The sequence below is a fragment of the Erinaceus europaeus genome, chromosome 18 (assembly GCF_950295315.1).
Source record: "Erinaceus europaeus chromosome 18, mEriEur2.1, whole genome shotgun sequence".
NCBI lineage: Eukaryota > Metazoa > Chordata > Mammalia > Eulipotyphla > Erinaceidae > Erinaceus > Erinaceus europaeus.
Genome location: NC_080179.1, coordinates 20,939,568 through 20,960,565, shown reverse-complemented (window position 1 = coordinate 20,960,565; position 20,998 = coordinate 20,939,568). Strand labels below are relative to the sequence as shown.

Genomic DNA, 20,998 nt, shown 5'->3' with positions numbered 1-20,998 from the left:
TGAACATTTTAGATCAAGATAATAAAACCAAATGTACTTAAACTAATCTAATCAAGAACAAAAGAAGTTCAAAATATACACAAGAAAAGACAAATAACCATAGAGAAAGAGGTAATTTAAAAAAAAAAAAACATGTGAAGCTACTTTAATTCTTTGCAGATGAACTTAACACTTGAATGAAAGGGAATTAATGACATAGCAAAAAGAAGCCTAGTAGGCAGGCCAGAATGCAGCATCATCCACTCATGACTAGGACAGAGTGAGAGAGATTATAGCTTTTCCTCACACAGGGTTTGGAATCTTGGGAGAAGACAATGAAGTGGGGGTGGTGTCTATTCCATATGCTTCTGATGATCTGCTCTGATGATATGCTTCTGATAATGATCTGCTCCTTATCTCTATGCCATAACCAGCAATAGCCCCCTCTCCCCACTGTTAACAGTGGAATAAATTTTAGTGGCTTCATGTATTCCTGGTGGAAGAGGAGAAGTGTTGTAATACAAACAGCCACTTCCTCATACCCCCACCCCCCCCAGGACGGGATAATAGATAGATTTTTTCTTTTTTAAATGAATCTCTGAAGTACAGATTCATTGGTATTTCCCTGGCATCCCTTTCCCTTGTTTCTGGCTTCTCAAAAAGGTTGCTAGGCACAACAATGGCCAAAACCCTTGTAAAGAAAAGACATGTTTACAATGTAAGAAAAATCAATGTGGACTTGCTCAGTTGGGCTTGCTCACAAGCTGCCAGGACTTGCCTCATAGTCCATTCAGAGGCAATGATTGCAATTGATCTTGAGGTTGGTGAACACAATTGACCATTATCTGCCAGGAGGAGACATGATTCGAGCCATGCAGGTGTGAGGAGGAGGGCTATTCTGATACCTTTTGCCCTTGAAAAGGGATGGATATATAATGATTTCTGCAGCAGCCAATCTCTGCCTACGTCTGCGTGCTTTCATCCTCACATTTAGTGGTGTCTAGAAAAAAAAAACCCTTTAGAACTCACTGTTATTAATAGCAGTCTTTCTAAGGAACTGCTTCCACATCTCCCAAGGCACTTAATATAGCCACTTGATTTTAAATGGAAACTGCTACTCATTCTTCTGTGGCTATTGGCCTGCATGTGGTCTCTGGTGGCCCAGGCTCAGATTGCTCTAAGGGACTGTACAGGTTTCCTACCTGGCGTGTGTGCCAGGACCTGCTTGTGGTGACAGGTGTTGACGCTCAGCTGCTAATTTCCCCCATTAGAGACAATGTGGTGGGATCTGATGATACAATCTGTTCATCTGAGTTCTGCCATGATTTTTTTTTTTTCTGTCTCAAATATACTGCTAACTTTATTGGAACAATAAAAGAAGGAGTGGGTGTGCAATCTGCCCTTTAAATGGTTTTTGCTTTGCTAGGGCAAAGAATCCATAGTAGTCAATTTCTTTTTGTCTATTATGAATTTATTAACAGAGTGTTGTAATTAGGTGCATAGCTTTGCCTTCGAGGACAAATGGTGTTTCTTGAACTGTGACGTTAGTCTGATTGTAGTAAAATGACCCATTTGGTTTTACCAGCTGTGCCTTTGGAGGGAGCTGAATGACAGAAATTGCATACAATTCAACAGATGAAACACATTTCCAGCTCATATTCACTATTATTGATCATTCTCTTTCCCAAACAAAATGTTATGTCTTTTAACCTCCCCCCCCATGTATACAGAGATCTGAATCTTTGGTCATCTTGACCATTAATATAATATACATCTCTGTGGCAAAAATCTAAAGTATTTGTTTATTTACCAGAGGTTAGGGAAGATAGCATAGTGGTTATACAAGACTTCCATGTTGGAGGCTCCAAAGTCCCAGGTTCAATCTTCTGCACCATCATAAACCAGAGCTGATAAGTGCTCTGGTAAAGAGAGAGAGAGAGAAAGAGAGAGAGAGAGAGAGAGAGAGAGAGAGAGGGAGATTCATATTTATTACCAGAATACTGCTCAGCTCTGGTTTGAGGTGGAGTGGAGAACTGAACCCTGGACTTTTGGAGCATCAGGCATGAAAGACTCTTTGCATAATAACCATTATGCTATCTCCGCCTCACAGAATTCTAGAAATTTTGTGGTGTTTTACTAACCTACAGGGATTTCCAAGTGAGGAAACAGAATAATGTGATAGTGTACTTTAGGATTCATGATTCCTGCATTCAAGGGCTACTCATACCATTTTCTGCTTCTGTACTTCTCCTAGGTTTTGATTTGTCTCTCAAGTAGGGAACTAGATAACCTACCTCTTAGGTTTGTTTGTTTGTTTGTCTTATCTTGGTGTGTGTGTGTGTGTGTGTGCATTAAATGAGTGAATTCTCAGCAAGGTGTTTACACATAGTTGCTCATAAAAATCAAAGATTCAGACCCCAGAACAATAACAGGTTATATAGGAAAAAAAAAGAATAAAAGCTTGAATGCAAGGTAATTACTTGTTTGTCTGACTAGGTTTGAGCAAGCAGGGAGAGAGTCACTATCAGCTCACCTCAGCCTATTTCTTTTTTTTTTTTTTTCTCTTTCATCTTTTTTACCAGAGCACTGCTCAGCTCTGGCTTATGGTGGTGTGGGAGCTTGGACCTGGGACTTTGGAGCCTTAGGCTTGAGAGTCTGTTTGCATAACCATTTTGCTATCTACCCTGCCCCTCAGACTACTCTTATCCAAACACGCATGACAGAGTTGGTGAGGTGGCCCCCCCCCCAAAAAAAAAGTTCTTTTTTTGGCCATGACACAACAAAAAGAATTTTATGCCATTATTGACTTGTACTTATTCCTTTTCTGTCATGAGAAATCTTAAAGGGAAAGAGATAGAAAAAGGTAAGAGGAGGCATCATGCCAGTGAAATCTACTTTGCTTTTTAAAATTTTTTTTCATTATCTTTATTTATTTATTGGATAGAGACAGCCAGAAATTGAGAGGGAAGGGGGTGATAGGGAGAGAGACAGAGAGACACCTGCAGCCCTGCTTCCCCACTCACAAAGTTTTCCACCTGTAGGTGGGGACTGGGAGCTTGAACCCAGGTCCTTGTGCATTGTAACATGTACACTCAACCAGGTGCGTCACCACCCGCCCCCAAAATCTACTTTTCTTGGTTCAGTTGGTGAAGAGATTGACTGTGGTCCCATCTCCTGACTGGCCCTTCTCCCGGGCCCCTTTTTTTTCTCACCTGCTATGTATCCAAGTAACATTTTGGGCAATAAAGGTTTACAATCAGATGCTTCCATACAACATTCTGATTCAATAAGAAATAGAGAGCAATGAATTTTCAATGAGAGTTTAAGCACTATGGCCAAACAAAATGTTTAACTGGGGAAAGAAGTTTCCATTATCTCATCTTTTCCTTTCAGATAGATCCAGGAGGTGCTGCTAATATTTGGAGAAGACTGGACTTAATCAGTTGATTTTGGCTAGAAGTTGCTACTGTAAAACTGAAACTAAAATGTGTTAAAGTTGATCTTTCATTTTTTAAAAAAAGCAATTAATTCACTCCTCATCTACCTTTGTGTCTGCTGATGTATTATCTTTCAACTTCAAATCTACCCTTTTGTGCCATGTTTTGTGATGCTGAAGTGGACTTTGAACAGTTCTTTTTTTTTTTTTAATATTTATTTACTCATTCCTTTTTGTTGCCCTTGTTGTTTTAATCCTGTAATTATTGTTGTCGTCGTCGTTGGATAGTACAGAGAGAAATGGAGAGAGGAGGGGAAGACAGAAAGGGGGAGAGAAAGACAGACAAGTGCAGACCTGCTTCACTGCCTGTGAAGCGACTTTCCTGCAGGTGGGGTGGGGCCTGAACCGGGATCCTTATGCCTGTCCTTGTGCTTTGTGCCACCTGTGCTTAACCCGCTGGGCTACCGCCAGACTCCCCCAAGTCTCCTATCCCCCCTTTTATACCCTTGAGGAAAACCTATTTTAATTAATTAATTAATTAATGTTTATTTCATATCATTTTATTTATAAAAAGGAAACACTGACAAAACCATAGGATAAGAGGGGTACAACTCCACACAATTCCCACCACCAGAACTCCGTGTCCCATCCCCTCCCCTGATAGCTTTCCTATTCTTTATCCCTCTGGGAGTATGGACCCAGGGTCATTGTGGGATGGAGAAGGTGGAAGGTCTGGCTTCTGGAATTGCTTCTCCGCTGAACAGTTCTTTTTCCATGTAGTAGATGCTAAACTTTGCCAGTAGAGGGCACTGACAGGCCACTTAAGGAAGAAAGGACCCTTTTCCTGTTTTCACTGTTTTTTTTCTTTTTAATATTTATTTATTCCTTTTTGTTGCTCTTGTTGTTTTATTGTTGTACTTATTATTGTTGTTATTGACATTGTCATTGTTGGACAGGACAGAGAGAAATGGAGAGAGGAGGGGAAGACAGAGAGGGGGAGAGAAAGACAGACACCTGCAGACCTGTTTCACCTCCTGTGAAGCGACTCCCTTGCAGGTGGGGAGCTGGGGTCTCGAACTGGGATCCTTACACCAGTCCTTGCGCTTTGCGCCGCCTGCGCTTAACCCACTGAGCTACCGCCCGACTCCCTCACTGTGTTTGTTTGTTATTGTGACCTTTAGCATCCACTGGCACTTACCCCTCCTGTGAGCTTTGTCAGCCCCAACTGGACACCTCAGCGAGTCTCAAAAGCACTTCAGGAAGTGGTTTTGTTTGCCACTCTTGGTTTGTCTTCCCTCAGAGAACTTCACCACCCAGGGCTGGAACTGTGTCCTATGGCTCTCACCCTGTCCTATCACACAGTTAGAGATACTGGCTGCTTCTAGTACCAACTCTTCCTACATTCCTTAGAGTTCTCTTTACTTGATATCAAATCTCTTCTCAGTATATAATAATCCTCTATCACAAGTTATTTTTTAAAGATAGATAAATAGGGAGGGATGGAGGGAGAGAGAGACAGAGAGAGAGAAGGAGGGGGGGAGAGAGAAAGAGAAAGAGGGAGAGAGAGAGGGAGAGGGAAAGGGAGAGAGACTGATAAGGGGAGTAGTGTGAGTAAAAGAAACCACAGCATGGAAGTCCCCTCAGTGCAGTGAGGGCTCAAACCTGGGGCCACACGTGGTGAGGCAGCACAGTATCTTAAGTGAGCTATTTTGCTGACTCTACAAGTTAATTGTTAATACTAAGTCATCCCTATTCAAATTACTTGGGTGGTTTCTGTCTTCAGATTGGACCCAAACTGGAGGATCAGAAGTGATCTATATGCAGGATTTGTCTGGGGGAGGTTGAGAGCCAGTTACTCATGAGTGACTATTCTTAGCCTATAGACAACTGAGTGGCTCTGCATGGGAGTGAGAGGCTTGTACTGGTCCAGCTCTGGGTCTAAGTTCTTGTAATAGCCCAAACCTGGAAGCAACCTAGGTGTCCAACAACAGAAAACTGGCTAAGAAAGCTGAGCTAAGAACACTGGCTAAGAACATTGAGAGGAATATAAAATAATAAGCTTTGCTAAGTTTTACCTAGCTTACTATACTTAACTCAAACTCTTTGTTCTGTCACAACATATTAGAACTTGTCTCTATCAAACTTAGCATAAAGCAGAATACTACTTAGATGTTAAGAATAATGAATTCATATTCTTCACCTCATCTTGGATGAAATTTGAAGGAATTATCTTAAGTGGGGCAAGCCAGAAAGAGCAGGATGAATATAGGATGATCTCACTCATGGACAGAAGTTGAGAAATAAAACCAGAAAGGAGAAATACAAAGTAGAGCTTGGACTGGGTTTGGTGTTTTTCTGGGTGAGGATGGGGGTGGGGCATGGACTTTCAAGTTCTTGTGCATAACGGTGGAGAAGGACCTAAGGTTGGGGTGAGAGTATTTTTCATAAAACTGAAAAAATTTACACGTGTACCAATAACTGTATCTTTTGTAAACATTAATCCCCCCCAATTAAAAAAAAAGATTGGTCAGATTATGTCTGTCAAACTCTGTCTTTCAGTTTTAGAAAGTTTACTTCCTGCAGATGAAAGCCTAATTCACCCAAATCAGCATTATAGAAGTATTTTCTGGACACTCTCAATTTATCTCTGTCTCTATCCAATAATAATAATAATAAATAAAAATAAATAAAATTTAATAATTGACCACCTGAAAAATGTATACTTAGAAAAACATAGTATGTCTAGCCATAATTTTACCTATCTTCTGGTCCTTTATCCCAAATACAGTTATGAAAGTATATGGCTTTATCTTAGAGGACTTTTTTGTTATCACATACAAATCTATTTTTTAAAACAGGTTTTAAAATGCTAATCTATTTCATAATCTCCAAAGTGTTTAGACAGACTATAAGGATCATCTTCAAAGAGTAAATTCCCTCAGACCCCATCTATGTGGTTCAGGATCTGATGATAGGAAAACTGTAGCACCTATTTGAAACAAAGTTCTTTAAAATGATATATTTAAGAATCACACACTTAAAATCATTTGTAAAAAAGGAAAGACTTGTGTTCTGTGTATAAAGGTCCATAGAGGAAAAGGATCATTAGCCAGCCCTTGGGTAAAGTCTACTTCTCTGACACATTGGACATTCACAACTGAGTTCAGTTGTGTTGCTGGGTTCTTGTTAAAGGACAAAATTGAAGAATGGATGTCAGTAAATGACCACTTTGTCTCAGAGAGGGACCCACACACTCTCATGCCCTCCATCTTCTCTACTGATATTGTCCTTGACTTTCTCCTGTATTCTGCATGCATGGCTGAATTGCTTATGTGTCCGGTGTGCTTGCATAATGAGAGTACGGTGGAGGGAAATATATCTAATGTGCTATAGAGAGAGAGAATGGAGCTCATGTGTTTTGTGAATAATTTGAAATGTTGCTATGGATTAATAAAGCTTAATGACATGCACTGTCTCAACCAGAGGTCTAGAATAATATCTGTTCTTCTTCTAGCGTTTGCCCTTCTTCCGTAGCCAGTCAACAGCGTCAGGTTGAGCCTGATGTAAAGCTTCGAGACCTCCTTTGAATCTGGAGAGGTGGCAGTTGTTGACTATGTGGGTCATAGTCTGTCTGGAGCCGCAGGGGCAGTTCGGGTCGTCTCTGGCTCCCCAGCGATGGAACATAGCGGCGCACCGGCCATGGCCTGTTCCATAGCGATTGAGGAGGGCCCAATCATAACGTGCTAGGTCAAAACCGGGTTGACGCCTGCAGGGGTCTGTGATGAGGAGTTTGTTCTTTACCTCAGATGACTGCCAACTCTGCTTCCAAGAGTCTGGAACAGAGAAGTTCAGTGTAGGCGTAGGGGACCAGACTGGGTGATGAGACGTCAAGCGTTGGACAGGGTGGGCGAAGATAACGCGTTTGGCAAAGGACAGCCCCTCAACATTAAGTTGGAGGACTCGAAGAGCAGGACCAACAGCTTGAAAGCTGGCAGGAGCTGCTTGTTGCTGGCTTTGAAAGTGACTGGGATCCATGTGGATTCAGTCGGCTAGGAAGGATCGTCAGTTTCCCCAATGAATGGGTACTCATGAGATGCACCACGGGAAGGTCGATCCAATGCATTCCGGAAGGTCGATCCAATGCTGCTCAAATGCGTATGCTTTACAGACTCTACCTTTAAATCACTGCCGGGCACTGCTTTCCCCTTCACACTATACATGGAGTATCTCATTTTCCTTTACAGACAGAAGCTGGGCAGGGTTGCAACTTGCATGTGTTGAAAGGTGCCATTACAGTACCACTCTCAGTGCTCTCCTTAGCTAGTGGGGAAAAAAGCCTTTTTTTTCTCTTTTAAGTTATACACTTTTTTTTTCTTTCTTTTCTTTTTTATTTTATTTTACCAGAGCACTGTTCAGCTCTGGCTTATGGTGGTGCAAGGGGATTGAACCTGGGACTTCAGTGCCTCACGCTTGAGAGTCTCTTTGCATAACCATTATGCTGTCTACCCCCCACCCACCCCCACTCCCTGCCCTATAGCCATTCCCAAACAAGTATTATAAAGTCTCCAAGTCCTTTTTGGTGCTTTCGATATCCAGGTAATACTCTTTCAAAAGATCTTGATCTACTTAAGTGTAATGAATAGGCTCCGGGAAAGTCAGTACATCCACAAGGTCAAATGAGTGTTCTATAAAACCGGATTCCTATCCTTCTGAGCTTCAGAGATGCTTCCCCATGTTCCTATGAGGTTAACATGGATTAGTGGTGGCCTGGGGAAAAGGGGACCTGCTGTTCTTCTCTGGTTCCAGCTGCAGAGGCTCCGGCTGGCACATAAACAGAAGCCTTTGACTAGACTTCCTGCTGAGAGACCAAAGGAAACAGTTCTCTACTGCTACAGTGTTCCCCACTCAAGATGCTTCCCATTCATTTTTCCAGTGGGTCCTGGCCAGAAAGTTCCCCAAATGAAGCAGAAGACTGTCTTTTCATGCTTGTCTGTCCAATGTCAAACTTAGAATGGTTGTTTTAATCAAGTTTGTTTATCTACAATTGACTTCTTGGTTATGGTTAACTACTTTAAGGGTGAATTAAGGAGATTGCTTAAAGCACTTCTTTTGTGTGAAAATGGCCTCAGTAAGAATAAAATAAGCAACACTGAGAACAAAACAGAAAAAAAAAATAAACTTCTAGAAGGGACTGTAAGGTATCTGGGATATTCTGCTTACAGAGAGCTTCCACACCAAATTCCACAAAGGAGACTTGGGAGGACATTTGAAAATAGAACATCAAGTATCTGGAATCAGTAAAGGCAGGCCAGCCAAACTATAACCATACTGAAGCTGAGTTCTGTGATGGTGCTTATATTATTCAGAAATTGCCAGGGAATAGTGAGTGCAAACATTACTGAATGGAGAAGAGCAGAGACGGCCTCCCAAATAACCGAAGAGTACCCTTCAACGGCGGGCCTTTTCTTTTTTTTTCCTCCAGGGTTATTGCTGGGCTCGGTGCCTGTACCATGAATCCACCGCTCCTGGAGGCCATTTTCCCCCCTTTTTGTTGCCCTAGTTGTTGCAGCCTCCTTGCGGTTATTATTGCCATTGTTGACATTGCTTTGTTGTTGGATAGGACAGAGAGAAATGGAGAGAGGAGGGGAAGACAGAGACAGGGGGAGAGAAAGATAGACACCTGCAGACCTGCTTCACCGCCCGTGAAGCGACTCCCCTGCAGGTGGGGAGCCGGGGGCTCGAGCCGGGATCCTTACGCCGGTGCTTGCGCTTTGCGCCACGTGCGCTTAACCCACTGCACCACCGCCTGACGCCCTGTGGGCCTTTTCTAACTGGACATGCACAGAATTTTCCTCCGAGTCTTTGAATCAGCAGATCCGAAGCATAATTTCTTTTACAAAATAGGGAAGTTAAATATTCCCTCTCCTGTCGTTCTTCTTCTTTTTCTTCTTCTTTTTTTTAAATTGCCACCACAGTTATCTCTGGGGCTCGGTGCCTGAACTCCCTCGTGGCCATTTTTCTTCCTCCCTCTCCCCTGTATTTTACAGGCTAGGACAGGGAATTGAGAGTGGAAGGGGATAGAGAGAGGGAGAGAGGAAGACAGACACCTGCAGAGAGAGCTGCTTCACCACTTGTGAAGCGTTCCCCCTTACAGGTGGGGAGCCTGGGCTCAGACTTGGGCCTTTGCATGTGGTATTATGTCTGCATGGTTTTAAACTTTGGTGACTTTGTGCATTCTTGTTAACTAAAATCTGAAGAGATTTCTCTCTCCTCTACCTTGAAAAATTCAGTCCAATATTGAGGGACCATCACAAATTCATATAAAATTCAGCTTTTTGGGTTTTTTTTTTTTTAATATATATAAAGTCTTCTGGTACTTCCCGGATTGGATAAATAAATTGTCCTTAGTTATGCTCCCATGTATCACTGTGCCTGTGCTTCGATAATATTCACTTATCAGAGTGTATTCTAAACACATGATAGGATAATATTCTGAAACATTATTGGCTCAACTAGAATTAGTTGCATCTAATAGTGCCTTGAGGCTGGAAGTTTATTTTTCTCTCTTGTTAAGAAAAAAATAGAAGGAGTCTAGAATTGGGATGGCAGCTTTGGGTTATGAATCTATTTTCCTATTTATCTTCCAAACCAAACCCAGCTTATGGCTTTTATGTTGAGTTTATCTCATGTCTAATGTGATTGCTCAAGCTCTAGCCATATTCCGTGAAACAGAAGAAGGAAGAAGAAAGACAGCATATGTTTTCCTTTTTGAAAAAAAACAACAACACTTTTTTTGAAACAAGCATACCAAATACCACAAACTAATTTTACTTATATATCTATCATTGGCCAGAACTCAGTCACAGGGTCACACCTAGGTGCAAGGGACTCAGAAAAATATAGACTTTTTGTTTTGTTTTGTGTTCAGGGTTATTGTTGGGGCTAGGTGCTGGCACTACGAATCGACTGCTCCTGGCAGCCATTTTTTTCCTTTTTATTTAACTGGGTAGGACAGAGAGAAACTGAGAGAGGAGGAGAGACAGAGAGTGATAGATACCTGCAGACCTGTTTCATTGCTTATGAAGCGACCCCCACCCCGCACACACACAGGTGAGGAGCCAGAGGTTCGAACCAGGGTCCTTGTGTGGGTCCTTGCACTTTGTACTATGTGGACTTAACCAGTTACACCACTGCCTGGCCTCCAATATAGACTTTTTTTTTATGGCAGCAGTGTGCTAGAATAAAAATTGTACCATAATAAATGAGGAGAGAATGAGTATTGAGAAACAATTTACAATCACATTACCTGATGATTTTTTTTTTTTAATTTCTGGTCAGCCTTGCTTATTCTTCTACCTAATGAAGCTGAGTAATCAGTGCTGTAAGAAGCAATTTGGACCCAGGAAAAAACAAATATCACTCTATAATGGGATTAAAATTTGCATTCAACTAATCAGTAATTTGAAAAGTTGTTATGTACCATTTGGTACAAAATGGATGGAAGTGAGGTGGTTATGCTTAGTGAAATAAGTAAAAAGAAGGAAGACAACTTTAAAAAAGGTAACTAAGCTATCTTTTGGACTCTGCAAACTATGGTGGCTATCAGAGGTAGGGGACAATGAACAGTGGTGGTGAGTATGCTGAATCCATTCTATATGTATTTGAAACTCTGCCCCTGAAATGTCATATTTTGTACACCAAGTTTAAAGCAATATTAATAAAACTTGTAAATGAATAAATGAAATTACACTTGAGTTCTCGGCCAGGGGTGCAGATAAGTGTAGTGAAATGGTAAGCACGTGCTTTCCATTTATGAGGCTCTGGGTTTGTTCCCTGGCACCAAAATAAGATCAGGATAGTAATAAAAATTACATTCATGGTTTGTGTGTGCAGAATGTGATTTTCTTCATTTACTGAGCCCGATTTCCCAGTAGCCCATTTCTGTTTGCTGCTAGGAAAAAAAAATGAGAGAGAGAGAGAGACAGAGACAGAGAGAGAGAGAAAGAGAGAGAGGGAGAGAGAGAGAAAGAATGGAAAGAAAACTTATCCATTAAAGGTAATGCCACTTCTGCTTTGAAATTGAATCTCTGGGTAAATATTCAGGAAAATGCAGGCCTTGTCCACTCCCTGTTTTTCCTACCTTCTTACTAGAAAGAGGTCTGGTTAACACAGTCGTTTTAGCAATTTCCTGTGTCTCTTGGAGTTTCTGTATTCAGGTATAGTAACTGTCTGTCCCCTTCCTTCCAATCAGTTCTGGGAGTCTGGGATATTCTTAGCTGGGTTCTTTCTCCAGTGCCTGTTGCAGAAGTAATAATTTAAGAAGTAGTTAAAAGGTCTTCTCCATCAGGAACAACATAATGGACCCCTTTGTGGGCCCCCATAGGACTGTGCTCTCAATGTGGATCAACAATAGGGAATGTTCCATTCTCCAAAGGGAGGTTGAACAACATACTCTGCCCACCACCTGAGGAAGATGGGTCCTGAAATAGTGCAGCCTGGAATGTTCCTAGCTGTGATCACAGAATGTGAGCTCAGACCTACAGGGATGCAGAGATTACATAGGCTCCTATGTGGAATATGGGCCCCAGATCAAATCGATGGCATTTATAGTTAACAATATTTATATGCTTTCCCCATATTTGGGAGCTGCTCTCTTCTCTGATCCAGCTTTCTAGTCCTTTTTCCAACTATGACACCATCTCCCCAGACAATAACTTGGGTCCACCTGCATATCAGATGTCAGGCTCAGGCAAAAACTAGTAAATTCATGGATGGGCCCCTTGGAATATATCTAAAATAGAACTACTAGCTTTTTCCAAAATGGAGACCCCAAATCTCCATCCATAATATTCTTGCCTTTAGGTTCATGATTAGTCAATAATTTACTTGGCTTTCTATCTTAACTCTTTTTCAGCCACCAGATTCCAGATCCTACCATGATGCCAACTGGACTTGCTGGGGCAGAAAACCCCACCAATGTGTCCTGGAGCCCCACCTCCCCAGAGCCCTGCCCCACTAGGGAAAGAGAGAGACAGGCTGGGAGTATGGTTTGACCTGCCAATACCCATGTTCAGCGGGAAAGCAATTACAGAAGCCAGACCTTCCTTCCACCTTCTGCACCCCATAATGATCCTGGGTCTGTACTCTCACAGGGATAAAGAATAGGGAATCTATCAAGGGAGGGGATTGGATATGGAGTTCTGGTGGTAGAAACTGTGTAGAAATGTACCCATCTTATCCTATGGCCTTGTCAATAATTCCATTTTACAAATAAAAATGTAAAAAAAATAGTTTAAAAAAGTGGCTGATGAATTTAGCAGTATACCTTAAATGCATCACATAATTACTTCAAATGGTAGCATAATGAGCTGAGAATCCTGTGAAATTAAAAGTCTCTTTCTCTAAGTGTCCAAGAACTAGGTTTAAGGCATTATTTTGACCATAATATTCAGCTCTCAGTTGTAGTAATTATGTGCTTGCTTCACACCTTTTTCAGTTTTTAATTCCCAAGAAATATTCCTGATCTATGTGACCCTCATGTTCTACAGAAATCTGTGGACAGGGGCATGAGCAGTGGTACACTAGGTTGAGGACACACGTTATTACCAAGTGCAAGGACCCAAGTTCCAGCCTCCGGTCCCTACCTGCAGGGGGTGGAGGAAGCGTCACAAACAGTGAAGCAATGCTGCAGGTGTCTCTCCCCTTCTCTCCTTCTCCAACTTCCCTTACCCTTTCAGTTTCTCCCTGTCTTATCAAATATAATAAACAAATATTTCAAAAACAAACAAACAAGCAAACCTGTGGACATGGTAGGCCTGTGAACAATGAAAATTGGGGACAAAATAAATAGGGTCTGGCACTGTGTAGTTACCACCAATGAATGATCCCCATCTGGGGGTAAAAACAAGATAGATATTTTATCACAGATATTTAGAACAATGTCAGTAAAGATAAGTTGATATTTTGCCTTTCACTGAACACTTTTTTTTAAAAAAAGGAAAAATATGCTTTTGTTTTTCAGAAATCCTCCACCTACTTTACTTCATCCGGAAAAATGGTGTGAAGAGTTCAACCACTTTATTTCACAGTGAGTATTTCTTCCCCTGAAAATGACTTATCCTGAAAGATAATGACTGGAGAAATCCTAGCTGTGGAATTTACTTGGCACTAGAATTTTTTATGCCTACTAGCACATTGTGAACAGAATTTGTTCCAAAAATGGTAAAATATAACATCTGCAGGATTTGAAAAATATGTTTTACTTGGTTCTTGGCTCTAAGCAGTTCTCCTAATCATATGGTCACATTTATCTGAGAATTTACTCTGCCTCAGGACAAATGTTGGCAATAGATTTTGTTTAATAAGGGAGGGGACTTAACATCTAAAATTGGGAAGCCCACCTGGGGTCAGAGAGAAGATAGAAGAGACAGCCTTTGAGAAGGGTTTGATGGCCATTGGAGTTGATTTTCACTCAGGGCCCTCAGGCTTGAAGCATCAAAATGAGGAGCCTCAATCAGAACTCAGGGTGTGAGAAGCAAGATGCAAACATAATGGTGGGAGACACATTGCAGGAAGTCAGAAAAGATTGACTGGGATTGAGACAGGAGCTGAGCCAATAGGAATACCAACAGAGTTGGTGACCCTGTCCTAGAAACAGGAGCCTTTGACTCAACCAAAGATCACGCTGGTCCCAGATCAGAAGATGTTTCTCTATGCTAGGAGGGACTATGTGGGCCTAGGCTAGGGACCTAGCAGGTATCTAATAAACCAGGCATAAAAAGCCATATTCAGCATAGGAGCTGGGAAATGGCAACATCAGTGTCTAGTATGGAACAATGTTCATGGGAGGAGAAATGAGTGGATAAAAACAGCTGATGGGCAGAGATTAGGAAGTGTCAGAACAGCCTCCTCTTACTTGTACCTGTATGTAAAGTTAGCTTCTATAGAGGCAGGGTGATGTAGCAAAATGGGTCTTGATCACCTACCCTGGTTAATCATAGTAGGGTTCATAATTCCTTACCCACAATGCCAAAATCCAAAGAGTTGAAAATTGTCAGGTACTTATTTATAAGTTTATTTTTGTACCAAAGACATTTAACTCCAAGTCCTAACCTTATATGAACTGACTTAGTGGCAACACATGACCCAAACTGATGGGAGGTTATTTATAGTCCTTATTTCTCTCACTCAGTGTGAATACTGTGAATATTCATGAATTACTGCAGATATATTAATGTATTTGATTACAGTGTGCCTCCTCAGGTCCTGCTGGGAGTGTTACATAATATACAGTAAATGTACTGGTTTGCTTTTATAAAATTTGATAAAAATTTTAAGATTCAAAAACATGACCCCAGGGTTTTTTATTATTTTTATTTTTTTTAAATATTTATTTTACTTATTCCTTTTTTGTTGCCCTCGTTTTATTGTTGTAGTTATTATTGTGGTTGTCGTTGTTGGATAGGACAGAGAGAAATGGAAGGGGGGAGACAGAGAGGAGGAGAAAAAGATAGACACCTACAGACCTGTTCCACCACCTGTGAAGGGACTCCCCTGCAGGTGGGGAGCCAGGGGCTTGAAACCAGATCTTTATGCCACTCCTTGTGCTTTGCACCATGTGTGCTTAACCCTCTGCGCTATTACCCGTCTCCCACTCCATGGGTTTTGTATAAATAACTTTGAATCTATATTTCATTGTCATTTCAAATGGACAGTTCAGGATCCCTATTATTGCTTGATCAATACCTCATGGACTTGTGCCATCATCCTTAGGAGAAGGAACTATGAAAATAATAACTCTATCAAGAAAGAATGTGTTGAAATGTGACCATGAAGTCAAGACTGGGTGGAGTAGGATGTTTTCTTGACCTTCCAGAATCATCCTGATGATTCTTTGATGACTGTAGAATGTACCAGAAGAATGTGCAAACCTGGTAATATAGAGAGGAACAGATATAGCAAGAGGAATGATACTCACATAGGAGCTGGGGAAGGGTCACTTCAAGAGATATGGGAGCCAAAGGAGGAACTGGAACCCTGAAGACTAGGCAGAATCTCATTCCAGACCACCCCAGGGAAGAATCAGTGTTAAGTTCCAGTGGTTTTGCTAGCATAAACGATACTGAAGAATTTCCCTTTTTATTCCATTGCTGCACCTAGGTACCCTTTGTTGACCTTCTCTGAGCTGCTGGCCTAGAAAAACCCATTACATATTCACTAATACACTTCTTATACCAAGCTCTCTGATGCCTCTAAAATGTGACTTGACTCACTAAAGTTTGGCTTAAGTATTATTTATTTTTTTGGAGTTATATTTGTGTTCTTAGACTAAACATGACACTGCTTAAATGGATTTGGGGATTAGTGGTACATAACTGATGGGGTTGAGACTTTAAAAAAATAATATTAATTTGATAGGACAGAGAAAAATTGAGAGGGAAGGAGAGACAGGGAAGAAAAGAGGAAAAGAGAGATAACTGCAGTACTGCTTCACTACTTGCAGGTGGGGAATAGAGGCATGAACCTCAGTCCTTGTGCTTGGTAAGGTGTGTGCTCAACTGGGGGCCTTGGGGCTGAGACTTTAAGGCTTTAATACAGTATAGAAATTGTTCCCTACTAGTGATTTTTTTTCCTTATAGCAAAGCCTATTAGATACCCTTTTATATCTGCTTATCCTTCCCCCAACTTTGAGGATTCTAGTTGCTTTGATTTTGAGTTACTTTAGATTTAGAAGGATCTTGCTACTAGGGTAGATGATACAGCCTACAAAAAGACTTTTGTATGCATACTCTCTGGTGCAAAGCATAATCATCTTGTTAAACTTGCAGGGGAGGGCTGGAGAGATAGCTAATGGGTGTGCAAAAGACTTTCATACCTGAGACTCTGAGGTCTCAGGTTTAATTCCTAGCACCACCATAAGCCAGAGCTGAGCAGTGTTCTGGTCTCTCCTCTCTCCATCTCCCTGTATCTTTCTCTCTATATCTCTCTCACTAAAAATAAATTTCTAAAAAAAAATTCTGGAGAGAGATAGTCTGAACAGATTCCAGAGAACTGTAATGGGATAGAATTCTCCGCACAGAAATCACAATACTCCACACTAAGTCAGCTGGTTGAGTATGAATTTTAATTAAGCCTACTCAGCTGAGGGTCCAGCCCAGGGAAAAAGTATGCAGGAGCTACTCAAGGACTGAACACTTAAGCACAGTCACAAGCATCTTTTATGCTTTTGCAGCATGTGCAAGCCCTGGTTACATACAATAGTTTTGCATAGTTTCTAGGACTTGACTAGTTTATCTGAAACCTAATGGGGCGGGGGGGGGGGGGGGGGGGAGATTTGCTAGGCTTGCACCACCTCCTGGTACAAAAACATCTTGTTTTCCCAGAAACAAACATCCTACCTTACTGAAAGCGGCTGGGTTTACATAAGTAGAAAGTTAGCATTACTCCTTCTCTAGGTCTTGTAAATTTTTAATCCTTCTGTTGTTCCAGTGCCTGACTACCATCTGGGCTGGCTTCTGACAATGTTGGTGATTATGCCTGTATCCAGTTTAAACTATGGTAGCAATTTTCTTGATTATATCTGTACCCATTTTTCCCTCACATGAACCAAGGAAAGGAAATAGAAATGAACTAATTGTGTGCTTTATTATTCATTAGATGTGAAAAATATTATTACTCTTCTCTTTATTTAATGAGTTGTCTGTGTTGTTTTATTAGTAAAAATATTATAGATGCTCACAGATTATTTGGTGACCTGATTCCCCAATCCTATTTTCAAATAACATCTTATACCCCTTATCATAAATTCTCCTTTTACAAGATTTTAGGAATGTAACTCTAAAGCTTAGGAACTGATTATTATATTTTATATCCTTAAACAGAAACTTGTCCTCTATTCCCAAACAATATCCTTGGGTTTTATATGTGGGTCAGCCTATGCGAGGCTGCTGTTACTCAGCATATCAAACTTACTTTTATTATTTCATTCTGTTTACTCAAATCTCTAATGAAATATAAACATTGGTACTCACTGGGTTAGAAATGTTTATTTAGAAGCTTTGTTTGTTTTTATACTTTGCTCATATTGGAATAGTATAAACGACAGAGGTTTAAGATCCTCGGAGTATAAGCTTATCACTGTTGGCAGAACTGGGGTAAGGACGATGATTACTTGGTAATTTCAGGAAAAGTATTTTTAGCTTGAATTATCCAAATAATTGCTTTGCAAACTAAGCCATAGTACATTGTATTAAAGTAAACTTAATAATATTGTTTGGACAAAATGGGTAGAACTGGAAGTGATTATGCTTAGTGAAATAACAGGCGAAAGACAACTACCAAGTGACTACACTCATATATGGAATTATAGCTAGTTGAGGCAAATGAACTGGTAAAAAAGGGGGGGGGAAAGATAAGTAGTAAACAAACTGCTTCTTAGGCTTTATGAAAAGTATGATGGCCATCAGAGGGAAGGGTGACAGGGGACACAGAACCTTGGTGGTAGACACAGAACCTTGTGGTATGTGTGTGTTTACCTATATCCTCAAAATCATGAAGTTTTATAAGCCAACGTTAAGTCACTAATAATAATGATCATTTAAAAAAATAAATGAATTGGTTTCTCACTAAAAAATAAATGGAACTAAAATAAATTTTGATAGCTTTACCACCTTTTATAGCTTGTTCCTGTGGGACTGTTGGTCTATAGCAGAACTGATGCAAAAATTTCAGGTTTTATTCTTGGTCCATGATGGCTGCCATTTATCAAAAGACCCATATGGCTTGTTACTGATTGTAGCAGTGGTCTAAGAGGATTGCCCTGAGTACAATCTAGTGATTATATCTGTGTAGACGGGGGATAGGGTGCTTTTACCAGCATGTATGTTAGAGAGAAGGGGGAAAATAAAGTAAGAATATATGTACATGGGGTGGGAGTATAGGAGTATGTATGCAAGACCGTGGCTTAATGTTTTCCTGAGCTGTTTCCAACCCTCTACATTTGGGCACAGCAGAAAAGATTTTAGAGTCTCATGTCCTATGAGTAAACCTGCTTGGGGGGTGGGATAACAACAACAAAAGAAATGTCAGCCTGTTTGGTTTTCAACCTTTGGCCATTAGTGATAATTGACTCATTTATATGTGTTAGTTATGCATTTGTCAAAGCATGACTCCTGACAGCTTAGTTATGATAAATTAAACATGATGCTCACATAAATTCTCCATTGCCTTTTATCCCTATGCTATGACCCTGCCTGATGTTTTTTGTCACCTCTGTAAAGTGTGGTTGGCTTTGTCAAGAGATTTCATTATCAGCACTTTCCTTGTAGCTAAAGCTATTTGCATAACAAGTTTATCTGGTTCAAGCCTCTGCCAGACTTGTCTAGTCTCCATTCAGGAGTAGCCTTTTGAACAGATAACAATAAAATTCTGTTGGCCACATGACTTTCTTCCTAATGAATGTCCTTTTTTTTTTAAGTCCAAACTAATTTCTTGTCTTTCAACTCAACTACAAAAAAAAAAGAAACAAAAACCAAAAAAACTTTTCCAACCATTGCCCAAAAGGTATCTGTGAGCTATGCCTTTTCATTTTATGTTTGGAGTTTTATTAGAAATTAGATTTAGGACTTCATCACTAGTGGCTCTTGAGATGATTAGTGAGACAATGAAGATGGGTTTCTCTTGGTCACGGGTGAATCCACCATGCGAGCTAAGGCTGCTCAGGTTTGGACTTTAAACACATACTACTTTCCTGGGATGTTTGAGTTGAGTGGCTAAGTTCCTCAGACTGAGCATTTGACTGACCCCTGCCATTTAGAGATAAATGTTGAGACGGCCTTTCCTGTTCCTTCAAATGACATTCAAGAGGCTACTGGCAGATGCATTAATATGAACAAGATGAGACCTCTCTGAGCTATGAAACTACCACTAATGGGTGTGGAGGTGAAAGGAAGGCATTCTATGCCCCTTTGGGTTTTTTCAGGGTGGGACAAATAACCAAACAAGTGTGATATAAATTAATAAGAGAAAGTAAAGAGGAATGTATTAATAACACATGTGCCTCCTGTGCTCATGGAGAGACCCAGGGATTCTGGGGAAGCGCATGCCCTTGGTCCTAGGCACCAACCTAAAAGCTTTGTGGTGCAGGGAACTTTGGGAAGAAGAAAGAAAGGAGTCAGTGTAAGTGACATTAGTGATTTCCGTCTTCAGGAAGCAGAGGAGGGCCCTTAAAATACTGGACAGCCTGGGGAAGGAATGCAAGGAGGGGCTTCTGGGACCACTCAGTGGTGGGAAGTTTTGGGGTCCTGGTTCATGGTGGTGGAAAATGGCCTAAGTTGGCAAAAAGTGTTTTGTAGGAGATGAGAAATTCTACCTATGTATCCACACTGGACTGTCAACCATTAACTCCTTAATAAAACAGTGGAAAATCCTTTTCTTTCCTCATGTCTCAGGTCCAGAATATCTAGGACAGTGGGTTCAGGGATGGTACTTATCTGTTTTCTCTCTAGATCATATTCTCCACTAGGAGAAATCTTTATTTCAAAGCTAATCTACATTCTGCATCAGGGGCCTTCCTATGAAATTAATCCTCTTACTAAAGACACATTTTAGAGAGCAACAGGTTTTTACTCCCTTACACATGTATTTGCATATGTTTATTCCTTAAGATAAATTTTTTTTAAAAATAGGTCTAGAATATTTGCTTTTCCCTAGACCTGAATGTTTATAAAGGTCGCCATGTGGGGCGGTTGTTTCCCTGGCACTGACTTGTACTCCACAACAATTCTTAGTGATTCACCATCCTCCACTTTGTATTTCAGGATAGACTAATTCTATGTGGCTTTATAATGTTAGTGGACAACTCACTTGGAATAATAAGTATCCCAGCTTAGTAGCTAAGCTGCATAAATAGTCTTTCCTTTTTTGAGTCATGTCGGCTTTTTAGGTGACCATACAAAGGGTTAATACTTTATAGAGCAGAAGGACACAATCTTTTATTTACACTACTTTACAAATTGGCAATTTTAATTACAAGGAGCAGCAGTATCTCCTGTGACAGACTCTCTCCATTTTAGATTTATTTAGTCAATGATTAGCTATTATGGCTTCTTGAATTAATTAGCATCTCTTGAACAACAGGGAATTGGTGAATTAATAAAAACAGAGAAGCTCAAAATAAAAAAATTCTAATTAAACCTCCCCAAATTCACCTCTCCCTTCTTAACATGTATTGATCAATACACTTGTAAGCACAACCCCTCTTGCTCACTTGGAAAAATTGGTTGGTTATTTTTTCCCCCCTCTTCATGAGAAGAACACAGAGCTGTATGTTTCAAGGTTATATCTCTCTGACGAGTATCTAATTTAGATCACCTAATAGATCATATGAAGACACCAGGGGCCAGATTTGATCTCATTTATACCCCACCTATGAAGTCAGCTGATTAAAGCTGATTTTCTCCTGAAACCAAGAAATGGCTCTGCATGAGTTTAAGTTTAAAACACCGTACTGCACCTTATCTCCTGAAACAAAAAACATGGTAAGGTGAGCAGTCTAGACTTTAACTGGCATATGATTTTTTTTCT

General features: G+C 40.6%; 1 protein-coding gene across 1 annotated transcript in view; it reads left to right on the top strand.

Moving 5' to 3' along the window:
* Positions 1-20,998, top strand: part of MYO3B (myosin IIIB) — a 508,363-nt gene that overhangs the window by 129,793 nt on the left and 357,572 nt on the right. Inside the window, exon 7 of the mRNA XM_060177727.1 lies at positions 13,437-13,502. Within this exon, the coding sequence (XP_060033710.1) occupies positions 13,437-13,502 (66 nt within the window). The remainder of the gene's footprint in view (positions 1-13,436; positions 13,503-20,998) is intronic.